General features: G+C 39.3%; 1 protein-coding gene across 1 annotated transcript in view; it reads left to right on the top strand.

Moving 5' to 3' along the window:
- The window catches only part of dlgap2a (discs, large (Drosophila) homolog-associated protein 2a), a 45,272-nt gene that overhangs the window by 14,565 nt on the left and 16,685 nt on the right, over positions 1-14,022 (top strand). The window contains exons 4-5 of the mRNA XM_030786315.1: positions 3,942-4,092; positions 5,280-5,499. Of these exons, the coding sequence (XP_030642175.1) occupies positions 3,942-4,092; positions 5,280-5,499 (371 nt within the window). The remainder of the gene's footprint in view (positions 1-3,941; positions 4,093-5,279; positions 5,500-14,022) is intronic.

Below are 14,022 nucleotides of genomic sequence, written 5' to 3'. Positions count from 1 at the left end.
CATCTGCATATACAGCTTTGTTCTCCCAAGATTATCATAAACAAGATTGTTGCAGATCAAGATTCATTATATTTTGGAAAATAGGGTTTTCTTGATCAAACACTCATTTTTAATATTCACCCTCTTGCATCTAGTTTGACTGTTCAAAGGACAACAACTATAGTGTCCCAAAGCGTTCTGGCGATATTGAAGTCCATGACATACTAATCTGGCCATCATATCTGTGGCAGCACACAAGCATGAATTTGTGACAAATATAGCCAAAATATAAACCATTCAACAACAGACCACACACTAATCAGATAGCTTAAATGAATACCATCCCCTCCCATCTGTGAGAGCCATCTTGAAAATTAATGGTGAATATTTATTGTAGCGAGGGTTACTTAGTTTATTGATTTTATTGCCTTAGTTTCACCTTGTGATTAATTATGAAATGGCAGCTTGAAAGCTCATAAGAATCATGGGAATATGTTTCTTAGTTTGTTTGTTTGTTGTTTATGTGATTATTAGTTAGTTTGCTCCTTTGTTTAAATGAGCACATGACATTAAGAGCTGAGACAGTTTTTTTCAACTGTTACACTGTATTAGGGTCTAGCCTTTCAAAACAAAACCATTTTTGCCCACCTTCTTTTTAACCCTTGTAAGTGAAGACTGCAAAAGTGGTGCCTGGAAACCTTCCTGTTTCTTGGCGTTATTGAATATGCCTTGTGTACTTGGAAATTTGAACAGAAAGCCATAACACCATCCGAGAGCAAGGCAGACATATTAGTGCGTCTGTTTTTTATATTTGTGTCGACATAACAAAATAATGGCCATGCCCTTCTTAATGGGCTTAAATGAATTTGCTACATTTCCTAGCAACCTTGTTTACTGACTGTTGCTCTTCCTCTTCTGTCCTGGGCAGGCCTAAATTTCAGTACCCATTATGGGATAGTCTGTTGATGAAAAAAAGGTATAAATGTGGTTACTTTAGCAACAGATGTACAGCACTGTCTGTTCCAGAAGATATTTGGGGGGGTCAGGGTGTATATCACACAACAAAGGCCGAAGAAAGCAAACAGAATATTTTAGACAGGTACTTCAGTGACATGTCAAGATGAAATTTAAAACTTGACTTTAACTGTAATGATATAAGGTGGGAGGGGTTGTACAATACGGCAGTCATAACCTTACCATATTACCATATTACCATCTGTATGGACCATCAGCATAGATAAATAGAATTTTTGTCATATATAAAAATTGATGATACTCTATATTCAGGGATGAATTCTTTGGGGAGAGAAAATATTTAGGAAGTACATTTTTACAGCCAGCACAGAGCTCTGTAGTAGCTGATGTCAACAGCAGGTCGTAAGAGACAGAGTCTGTCTGTCCCTCACATACTGTAGTTCTCTTTTTTGTGTTCTTTTCTTAGTTTTCCATTCTTCTTTATTGAGTTCACTTTCTTCTTTAAAATCACAGTATCCTTTGAACTAGAGTATTATTCTGCTGTCTTTGTGGTGCAAAATCTCTGTCTGTCCCTCTCACACATAGACATTGTCTTTCTTTGGGTCTGTTTAATAATGTCTGAAGAAAGACATTAAGACCTTTTTGCTGTGAGCTTTAGAAGGCATATCAAAGATTTCCATCACCTTTCCGTTTAATAAGGGGGAACAATGGAAGTCCATTAACAACAGTTGGACGGACATCATTCGCAAATTAGCTGAAAAAAACAGTCTTCAACTGATTGCAATGGCTCTCTCAGCTTGAAAGCAAGCACATCATACATGTTTCTTTCTTAAAACTCGTGGTTATTTAATGCAGTTAACAAAAGCCAGAGTGAATTATTTATCAAAATATTCAGATTACCTTGTAAATGGCACTGACTCCTGTGAATTTACCTCTAATGTGAATTTAGTCCTGGTTTCAGCTGACTAAAATATATGGTTGATGCAACATTTCATGTGTTTCCATCTTATTTCTGTGAGTGAACATACAGATTTGTTCAGTCCACCACCATCTTCACACATCAGTTGTTCACTTTGTACAATCCTCTGTGAGAAGCAGTTGACATTACATATAGACGCAGTGGACGACACTCACTCCAATGTTTGCTACTCCACAAACCGTCAAAGCAAATATAAGTTGCCTGAAGGCAAACAGACAGAAAATGAAAAAGTGTATCACGCATTTTCACAGCCATCCACCCCACACCCCACCCCCACCCCCACTCACGCTCTTTATAACAGCATTTCTTCTCTTTGCCCCCACAGCTCTTGCCGTTTGGATAAAACAAGCCGTGACGTGTTTAAGTACCTCACCAATTTTGCTGCAGATTTAAGGTGAATACAAGCACAGTCTCACCCCTTTCCCTCAGTGCCCTTTCTGTATACTCTGCCCGCTGCTGGTGTCTGGGCTCAGTTGGCAGAGAGAGATGCTGAAATGGTCAATAAAGATGAGTCAGCAACAACAACAACAATGAATATTCCTGCTGTTCATTAAGGGTTCAGGGGCAGCAATATAAACCTACAAAAAACATATGTATAATTATCACTCTGTGGACCGAATAGGAAAGAGAAAGCTTAAGTAGTTTCATTTACTCTTGTCTAAAACAGTTTAGTCTCACTGTGTTTTTGAGAAAAATCAACATGATGTTTTCTGAGGACCGCTCTTTAAAAAGCGTTTTGAAAGGAGTAAAAAGATTTTTCACTGAAGACTTATGAAAACAGTAGATGAGCATAAAATAGAAAACATGAGAAAAAGATGTTTTCACCGATGGTTTGCCAAGAGGTGGTACGGTGCTTCCCTTGTTACATAGAGAGAAACACAGCACTAATTTCCTAGATAAAAACAGCGTAGGTCTGGAGTTCCTCTGAATTCCCCCTGCTGTATCAAAGCTGTCAGTGGCTAATAACACAGTGTTATTGCTGAACGCATGTGTTAAATCCACATTTGACGACTGTAAAGTAAAACATGTACTTTTTAGTCAACCAGGGATTTGATAATGATAACAAAAATTGATATGCCTGTTATAGTTGCATTGTAGCCTTGGCATTGTAAATTTGCAGTGCTGTTGGCCCAATAGGAATGAACTTGTAGTAATAATACAGGCCTCAATGTCTTTTTTTCTTCCTCTTTCTCTCTTTCACTCATTCATTTTCAAGTTCTTGTGACATTTGGTACTTGGTATTTCAGGTTTATAGATCTATTTTTTTTTTTTTTATGTCTGAGCTGAGCGTCTGTATGCTGTGGAATTTTGGCCACACTGAGCAGGCTCACAGTCTTCTGCTCTGTACTGCGACATTGCATTTGCTAACTAGCTCCTGATTTGCATTTTCCTTCATTTCTCTGCATTGATTGGATGCTTCAGCACAATAGCTAATCGAACTGCCATTTTAGGTCATTGTTGAACACATCAATGGCTCAGAAAAGCAAACTTCACTCTTATTACCTGGCAGACGTGTCCTTGCTGGTTTCACTCTCAGGTTCCAGTTACTGATGAAAAATAATGTGTATTGGATAAGAACTGACCTGTTGATTATTGATTATTGTAATGCCAGCACCAAATGCACTAGATAATAACTAAAGTAAATGTGTGAACTTAAGTGTATTGACATGCATATTTAACACAGTGTATGTCCAGTACTTCAATCTGCAGAGCAAACAAAGTAATTTAAAGGGGGCATAATTGAAAAAATCTTAGGGTATATACAGTATATGCATGTGGTGTCCCACAGTTTTAACATTTCACAGAGGCAAAAATACTCCAGATAATTTTGCATGGAGTATCCTCCCAAAAATCTTTGACCTCTGCAGCTAAAAGTCCATATAAGTATACTCTAAACTGTAAGTCTCCAATTAAGATTCACTCTTAACTCTTGATCTATCTATCCTCACCTTCTCCCGCACCCTCTCTCTCTCTCTCTCTCTCTCTCTCTCTCTCTCACTCTGTTTAGTCAGAGCTACCATTTGCAGGCTGCAAGAGATGTGCACCCCAGTATTTCCTTGGATCCCTCTACCAACTACAACTCCCCTAAGTTCCGATCCAGGAACCAAAGCTACATGCGAGCAGTCAGTACTCTTAGTCAAGCTAGCTGTGTCAGCCAGGTGAGTTCAGTGTGATTACCATCAGCTCTTATCTTTGTATATCCAACAAAAATTGTGTACTGTGTTGTATAAGGGTTGTCATTAAATGATTAAGAAATTCTTCAAACTCTTATGTCTGTTTATGACTTGCTCTTATGATCAAGTGTTTCTTCTGGGATATGTGATATCTAATGACTGAGAATTTATCTGCATACATATTCCAGGGGACCTCTGTGTTTGAAAACTGCATTTGATCTTTCACAACACTTGCAAGAATTCAGTCTTAAAAGCAGTCACTGCTTTTTGAAGTATTACACTCTAATGATTCACAGACTTTAACACAGATAGATATTGCATGGCCTCATTTGTGCTTTTCAAACATGTACCTTCGTTAACACCATTTGTCCATTGATTAGCCAAATGTTTGTATTTCTCAGTGAAAATCCAGCCATGGATTGCAAAGGTTACTCTTTTTTCAGCCTTCATCACAAATCAAGATCTAAATCTCATTTTAAGAGCACCGTTGTGTTGATTTGGTATAATGTTTCTGAGGTCAGAGCTTCTGCCTGTTTGTCTCTCTCTCTCTCTCTCTCTCTCTCTCTCTCTCTCTCTCTTTCTTGCAATCACTATGCCTCACCAGAAACTTTCTGTTGTCATTACCTGATAATACCTTTTTAGAGAGGGACATGTTGGCAGTTTCAGATTTGCCCAGATTGTCAAATTGGAATCATGAGGTCATGAGATTTCTATCAAACAACTTCAGCTTGGGTAATTTAATATCACTTAATCACAAAATGGGATTTTAAGATTAACACATAGGATATCAGTCACAATGGCTGGAAGCATCTCATCTAGATCTTGAGAAAAATAACTAACTGTATGCTATGACCTCCATTTTCTCCAGTGCTGTTCACTTCAATGCACGGATTTGCAGCATCATCAGAATGTGTTCAGGAGTGACATTCTGTGATACTGGGGCATTGTGATAAAAAATGCCCATTTAAAGATTTCTATTCTTTGACAAAATGTACCATCTAATCTCAAGATACCGCAGCTTAAATATTACACCCCAATGTAGAATTAGACTTGAGAGGCAGTTAGATAGAATGTTAGACACAAAGGTCAGCTGAAAGAAATAAACAAGCAAACAAACAAACAAACCAATTCAAGGATGCTAAATTATGATTTTCTTGTTTCGTACTGGTCAGGTGAGTGAGACAGAGATCAATGGGCAGTTTGAGTCAGTCTGTGAGTCGGTCTTCAGCGAGGTGGAGTCTCAAGCTATGGAGGCTCTAGACCTACCTGGCTGTTTCCGCACGCGAAGTCACAGTTACCTGCGTGCCATCCAGGCTGGTTACTCCCAGGATGATGACTGTGTCCCATCCATGACATCTTCCACGGTTACTTCCACCATCAGATCCACAACAGGTAGCTTCTGTCTTTATCTGTGATTCTGTCCACCGCTTATAAGGCTGAGGTCAAATTGGTATTTAGAGTTTTCATTCTCAAAATGATCCTAATTTGCATGATCGTGACATTATTTGAACTCTTTACCTTCTAACATCAGAACAATGTGACACTCAGGTGTGCACAGAATGTGCAGGTGTGCGGTAATTTCTCATAGCCGCAATTCTAAATATACATATTTGACCCGTGCCTATATCCCTCATGTCAGAAACATACACACACATGCACACACAAACATACACACACACACACACACACACACACACACACACACACACACACACACACACACACACACACACATGCACACACACACACACACACACACAAGCACACAAGTCTTAATTACACCTGCTTTTCATGGTTATGGCATTTGTATTTGTCCAATTATTATGCATTGAATATGAATGTAAATGAATATTAGCATAACGTGAAATATATTTGGCTGCCCCTAAACCCATTTATAAACATTCAGTAATTCGGTTACTGAGACTTACTTTGTATTCAACGCCGTCAGGGGACTTTTATACACTATACAGATCTGGACTTATTTCTGTGAGATAGCCAACCTGATTAGATTCTCGGTGAAACTGACTGATAAGCTTTGACCTTTGATATGATAGATGTACATATACTGTATATATAGGGGCCAGTTTGGGGTTGAAAGTGGCCAGGTTTTCTTTGGGTGTGCCTCTCGTTCCATGCTGTGTGAATGCCTATTTGTATGTGTGGCATGGCCTGCATGCTAGCTGCTTTGAGCCAAGCAACTATACTGTGTCCGTATCTCATACTGCAGCAGGTAAGTTAAGGTGTGCCTTAGAGAGTTAGGCTATGAACCCTATTGAATTCAGATTCACAAGTTTTAACGTGGCAAAAAAAAGGTGGATTAAGGATTATATTGTCACTTCTTCTTCGTGTTTTTTCTCTTTTCTTTGATTTTCGATTTGGATCTTTATCTCGCTCTATTTTCTAATTCCTGATGTACTCTTGTAACAGACAGGGAGGGCATGGAGGAGTAGTGAGGAGGAATTCAAAGGAATATCATCCAGTCCTGAAAAAATGTTCCCAGCTGAAAAACTGCCACTCTAAGGGCTACTTCTTTCTCCCTTTCCCAGCCATTTCATTTGTTTATTTATTTGAATACTTTCCGTAATGTGCTACTTTCCTCCTGACCACAACAGTTTTGAGCTCTCTCTTCCACAGGCTCCACAGCGGAGTGTACTTGAGCAATTTCAGTGACTTTAAAGATGAATGGAGTAACAGGTTGTGAGCAGAAAAAAGAACAAACGTACAAGGTATTTGGTTGCAAAGGGAAATGATTTCTTGAAGGTGCAGTTGGTTTAGGGGCCCAAAAGGGGGTTGAGGACAGCTGGAGAACTTCTTTCAGCTATTTTATGGAAATTAGTGTGCTCTGTAATATTTACACTGCCTTCTCACTAAACCAAGTTTACAGTTTGTTTGGTAACATTGCAGATTATTTGATAACTTTGGCAACATTTCACCTGAAATTAACTAGACTTGTAAAAGTCTCAAGAAACAGACTGGTTACAAAGAGAACCAACAGACATGGTCAGTGACTACAGGGTAGATGGGTCATATAATGACCTTTCACGTTCAATAGGGTTCATACCTGCTTTGCTGAGACACACAGGAAGTCTTGGATTCTGAAGCTTTGCTCGCCTTTGCCCCTTTACTATGCACAAGGCACAGACCTCTGCTGTCTCAAGATTTTTTTTTTTACGTGTTCTTGCAGTTAAGATTACTATAATTATCTTTATGTTACCACAGATAAGAGCTCTCTGCATTGTGCTGTGAAACATAGAAAAACTACATACAAATAACTGTTTGAGTGAGAAGGCAGTGTCATGTTTTTTAACTAAAAGAAACAAGCTAATGTGAGCCAAAAAGAGATTATTGTGCCAATATTATCTTATTAACTCAAAATACTCATCTGATGTCAGGAAGGGAGTAAACAACATATGTGGTATGCCATCTTCCCAAGGAAAATGACTTAAATTTATTGTACATCATTTGAAAGTATTCAGACATCTTTAATAAAATTTCACGTATGATGTTGACAATGTGGATGCAATGTGTTGTACAAACATAAATTTAAATATGTATTTTTTATATGGTAATTTGATAATCAGTTGATTGAATAATTAATTACTAGAATAATAACTTATTTGTTGATATCTTTTATATCACTTCCCTAAATTAAAAAGTACAGTTAACATTTTGCTATATTCACAACAGTCATTAAAAAAGAAAAGTCATGCAAAGCTAAAGTTAGGTTAGTGTTGAGCTAGTCTGTATCTTATTTTGGCTCACATATGTTTGGTTGCACTGTAAATGGAGCCTTAAAATAGCATGCAATATCTCCAGCTGTCCCCACCTGTGGGTGCATATACACTCGAATGTTTATATTTGTCTTCCAGAGGGAAATGATATGCTGGAAGGCACTAGTTTGCTTAATGAGGACAATTTACGAGACGAGGAGGCAGAGATAACTTCTTTGGCCCACGGAGATATAGACCATCCCAGAAGAGAAAATGAGCCCCTGAGGCGTTACAGTTACCGCTCCATGTCCACGGCACACTCAATGCCCCCGCTCAAAAAAAACAGCCCTATCAAACCACGACCTGTTCAAGCAAGTGTTCAGGAGACGGCAGACTTGGCCCTGGCCCTCAGTCAGCAGTGGAGGGATGACGTGTCAGCCATGCGGAAGGAACTGGCTGAGCTCAGGAGGGACCTCTGCACTGAGCTCAGAGCCTTCAATAGTAATTTTTCCAGCTTTACGCAACGCTACAACACCTGGTCACCAAGCTGGGGTAAGGAGGGTCAGCAGCAGACCACACATGTGTCAGTGAGTATCCAGGCTGGAAACAGGAACCTGGTAAGGCAAAACACAGCTGATGCAGCTGTAAACTGTCCCTCTCCCGTAGACCCAAATGTCTTAAGCATGCAATCACCAGATCATATGGATACAAATGTTCTGAATCTCCCTACGCAAGGTTCTTTTATTCCGACTGCCCCACGTTCTCAAATGTCAGAATTCATTGATCCACATCCTCCTAACAAGACAGCACCAGAGCCTGTTGACCTGGCTACCTTGCACTGGCCAGAACTGTGCCCTGACATAAGCACTTTAGAGCCAGTATCAGATGTAAAGTCTGAAACTGTAATCCCAGCTTTTTCAAAGCCAACTTCAGATCCAGTGAATGTGGCCAAATTGCAATGGCCTAAACTGGACCCTGACATTATTAGCTCTCCAGACATGTCCCCGCCATCAGAACACCTGGATCCCACTGTTTTGACACTACCTACTTCAGACCCTCTGAATGCAACCCTTCCAAGTCCACCTACTTCAGAGCTTGTGGAATCCACCGTCCTAAAACGATCAGCAGTAGACCCTGTGCACAAAACAGAACTAACAGAACCAGTTGTTCCAAATGTTGAAGATCTACCAGATCTAGATACAGACGCTATTGTCCTGAACCAAATAATTACAGAATCTGTGGATCTAGAAGTATTAAAATGGCCAAGTCTAGAATCTTTAACTTCACAGGGTTCAGGACAAATGGATCCAACATTCCCTGACCCACCAACTCCAGAACCTGTGGAGTCCTTTGTTCCAGATCAAGGATCTGAGGGACCAATTGTTTCTGATTTCACTTCTGCAGATCTTTTAGACACTGCTGTCCAAGCTCTGTCAGTTTTTGATCCAGCACATTCAGAACTCCACAGTGCATCTCCTCTGGAACCTTCGTCCCCAACTTTTCCAAATCCACCAACACCTGAGCTTCTTGACCACAGTATCTTTATGTGGACTAATACTGAAACTGTAGAGTCAAATTTACCAAGCCCTCCATCTTCTGAACCTGTAGATGTGGCTGCTCTGTGCTGGCCAGAACTACAAACAGAAATTTTGAGCCCTCTTGAACCAGGCCTCTTGAGCTCAAGCTTGGCGTGCACAGCAGAAGTTTCCCCTTTGGACTGTGATACCACACACATTACTGAGCCAATTCTTCCAGACCCACCCGCTATTCACCCAGGTGAGCCAGATGCTCTTAAGCCAGTTGTCATCTACCCACTTGAGCCAGAAACTCTTGACCCAGCCACTGTTAACCTACTGGAGTCAGAGACTCTGTTTTCAGCCATCTTGTGCTCAATTGAATCTGATATTTTTGATCCTGAGACCTGTAATGTTGCAGAAATGTCAATGCAGGATCCAGAGACCACAAGCCCATCTGGACTGGGCACTATAGACCCAGCGACTGTGCACCCATTCAAGTTATCACTTCTGGAGCTCCAGGATACCTCTCATGTCCCACAGGCAGAGATACCTGACGATGGAACCCTAAAGACCATTGTGGATACGAGCAGTCCTGCCAGGTCCTCTTCGTGCAGAGATTTCCTGTGGATAAGGTGGCAGCGGCGGGCGCAACCACGGCTACTGATGACAAGGAGTGCCAGTGTAGAGATATATCACAGAAGATACTCCAACAATTCTGAAATGTCCTACATGTCCTTGTCTCTTTGAGCATTTCATTAGTCAACTGTGATTCGCTGGGAAGTACAATAGGATTGTTGATATTAGAACTATGAACGAAGGTGTTTCTTAATTTGTAAATGGTCTTTAGGAGAATATCTGAAGTTTGGAGACCTGTCTGAAGCATGAGCTTGTTGCTGACCAACAATGTATGTGTTCTTGAGAGAGCAATTATTAATATGACAGTTAGTAATGACTCATGAAGAGAAGTTGAGGCTTTTAGACAAATCAGTCCTCTCTGTTACCGAAGAGTCTGTGCTTTCTTAACCCGTTTGTCCAAGACATGTATTTTGGAATATACTGTGATAGTCAGTGGACAAGAACCTCTGAACAAGAGCCTTGTCTGTTCTGTTAAGCTGTCTATGAGGAACCAGGACAATCAGAGATACTTTTCTTCTCTTACCTCAGACATGCAACTGTATAAGCTGTAAAACATGCAGACATTTCTAATGCAACTGGCACAGAACAGGTGATGAACTTCGAAAGGTTTTACCAAAGACTCCTTAAGCATACTACAGACCTCTTTAATACATTTTGGGATTTATGACCATTGTTTCCTTTGGATGTGGACAAATGATAGTTTATATGATTTATTTCATTGTGAGACATTGCGGAGAAACTTTGGACTGATCATTGAATTAATTATTCAAGTTTTCAAGGCAGGAGCCTTGCTGGTTTATAACTGTGATATTTTTGAAGACAAATCAAGAAGACAGTTTGCGCAGTTGCACAATAGAAACCTTTTGACCAGATTTTGATTTCTATACACACACACACACACACACACACACGCACACACACACACACAAATAAGAAAAGTATGCAGAACGTTGGACAAAAAAAAGAAGAAAACTATAATAATCTCATTCCCAGTTAATTGTTTGTGAACATACAGCTTACTGTGACCTGTGATTTGTTTAGTACAAACTTTAAAGACTCCCTGTATATGCATGGTTGTCATTCATCAAAATTAACTGGGAAGAGCAACTCCTCCATGCTCCATACAGTAGTCAAATGCCAATAAGGGCGCAATTTTGTAGCTTGGAACGTCACGGACTGATTCTTTGTTTATTCTAAATCTCATTCTGAGGCCTTATAATATGCTATGCTACGGCAAATCACAATCATCTTCAAATCTACTTAGCTGCCCTGTGCTTTTCCGAGGGAGTTTTTGTTTGTTTGTTTGTTTGTTTTTTGAACAGGGAGTGATTAGCTCATACAGGCAGATTAAAACAATCCTGCAGGTACTGTTGAGTGCAGGGAAAACTGTAGCAGAAGAAAGTACAGATGTTTGTATTATCCCCAGGGTGTGTGATTTCTTGTACAAGTTAGTACCTGACAAACATTCAGATAAATATCTATATCTATGAAATATATAAATACCTATGAAATAGGCACACATTTGCTCTTCTAGAAAGATACAGAGATTCATCCAAATATGCTGTGCAATGTGTAAGCTTACCACTGTCTATTCCTATGGCTTCTTATTCATTGTGTGCCTTTTGCTGGCATGTGAATGTGAATTTTTCAACCATTTTGCCTTTTTCCTTTCTTTGCTATAAACTCACTGTGAGCTTTTCATGCTTGCCTTCCGTGATGTTAAAAAGTTCAGCGGATTAGCAAATCACCCCATCCAGTTCTGTTTCTACAACTGACACTTAATATGCCCACGGGTGAAGTCATCTGCTCTAAACTTCTTAATTCTGTATGGTAGATGAACTGCATCAAAATGTAGCCAACTGCTCAAGCTTTTTTCAATCTAGAAACATACTCATTGCTTCCCCTACTCACTTAATCAGTTTGTCCCTCTCCTATCATTTGATGTGTACAATCCGAACTATTTGTTGAATGTTCTGAATTTCAAACGTAATAAACTGAGCAATTTTCAAACAGAGACTACTATGCACAAGTGTAGTGTTCTGACATATTCTTCTTCCTCTTCTTAGTGCAGAGGCATGATGATCATTGTCATGTGGATTTTCTCACAGCACTTTTATTTTATAGCTACTTTGACCAGGAGGCCTTGTTTTGGATGCCTTCCATTGGTCCATGTGAATCATGTGTTAAGTGAACAGTGAAAGGCTCACGCTGTGCTGTCTGCCATGACAACTGTGGAATTAAGTGATCTCTTACTGCCCCATATGGTCAGCAAAACTCTGTAGCTGAGGGGGGAAAAACAATCTACAGCTTTAAGAGAGTAGAGAGAGTACTTGCAGCCAAATGAGATAGTGGAGCCTGTATGATACAGTGCATCTATTGTTTGTGTCATGACAAACAATATTGCTAATAAATGGCGTACAGTATTGCTTCTGACAAACAATATTGCTAATAGTAATGACATAGCAAGTGTATGCTAAGTGTGGTATACTTTGGATTAGTTAACTGGTAATTACAAATTCCAAGAACTTCTATGTAATTACAAATTCCCCGGGAAAAAAAAGTTATAATTTAACTACAAAAGCATTACACCCTTATTTAAAGTTTGAACTGACGGTTGTACAGTTGTACTGTGCAGGCAAACTAACCCAGTAACGATACAGTGTATATGTATCAACGTAGCACATTATCATAATGTCTGCCATATACTTGGCAAGAGTTTTTCACCAGACATTTTTTAACATGGTCATTGTTTGTGGTATGTGGCATACTTTGCAAAATTGTGGTAAGATCCAGAGTTTGCAATTATACATTGGGGGTGTTTATTTCTGAAAGGTAGGGGTTGTCTCAGGATAATGTCTGGCATCTGCTCATTGTAGGAATCCAGTTCCGCCTCCCTTCCTCAGGCAGTGTGGACAGACCTATCCAGCAACCTCCAGGTAAACTATTACCCTAAGCCCAGTGGTGTCAATGTCTTTAACAACCATATACTTTTTAAAGGTTATTATACATAAAGATTGTACAGATATGATACATTACCCATTTTCAAATAGATTCCATACTGTGCTCAGTGGAGAATGTCTGCTCAGGAGAATTATGCTCAAAGTATAGAATTATAAAAATAAAAATAAAAAAATTTTAAAAAGTGTTTTTTAAAAGAATGTACAATTACAAGTCTGTTTGTTGCATAGTTTAGTGGAGTTGTCATTCATGAAGAAATATTTCAAATATTTAGAGTCATTCAATTTATCAAATATTCATTCAATTTATAGTGCGAAAATATTTTTTCTGCTGTCACATTTTTCAAAGCGGGCACTGCGAGAAAGTTTTGTCAAAACATGACAAAAATGAACAGCTTGCTGTTACGCACATGTGTCAATACATGCTAATTCAGTGTTCATTTAAATGGCTTAAAAGTCATTTGAAGAGTTCATCTTCAAAGCCCAGATAGAGGAACATATTAGTCTTGAGTATGAAAATGGTCAGCAGTGTTATGAGAATAATAACATCTGCATTAGTCCAATGAATATCCAACTAAGTGAAGCTCATCAACTCGTTACTAATGGCAGGAGAGTTGTTGCAAGCCCCATCACACACTCTCCTTTTCTTTCACTTTTGCTCTTTGACTGGTTTTCCTCTTGAGACATTGTAGTGAACCAGTATTAAAAAAATCATTGTGCATAAGTGCTTATCTGTCTCTGAGAGATGGTGGAATTTGAAACTCCCTCTATTTTTCTGTCACGTTAACTCTTTTTCATATCATTCGTCTTTGAATGAACTTTTAAGATGAACAGATGTGTAAGGCATTGTTTAATGGTGCTGTTCTCTGTATGAGTATGTCTCTATGCTTTACATAAATTGTGAACTTTTTGACCAATGTTACACCCACCTCTCTCTCTCTCTCTCTCTCTCTCTCTCTCTCTCTCTCTGTATCTCTCTGTCCTCCCCTTCTCTCACTTTCAGAAACACATATACATAAATACCTATCCCAGACTCTTATACTTAACAATTATCTACCTGTGTTGCACAAACACACACGCAATCACACACACACA

The sequence above is a fragment of the Chanos chanos genome, chromosome 10 (genome assembly GCF_902362185.1).
Source record: "Chanos chanos chromosome 10, fChaCha1.1, whole genome shotgun sequence".
Taxonomy (NCBI): domain Eukaryota; kingdom Metazoa; phylum Chordata; class Actinopteri; order Gonorynchiformes; family Chanidae; genus Chanos; species Chanos chanos.
This window is presented reverse-complemented; position numbering and strand designations above follow the sequence as displayed.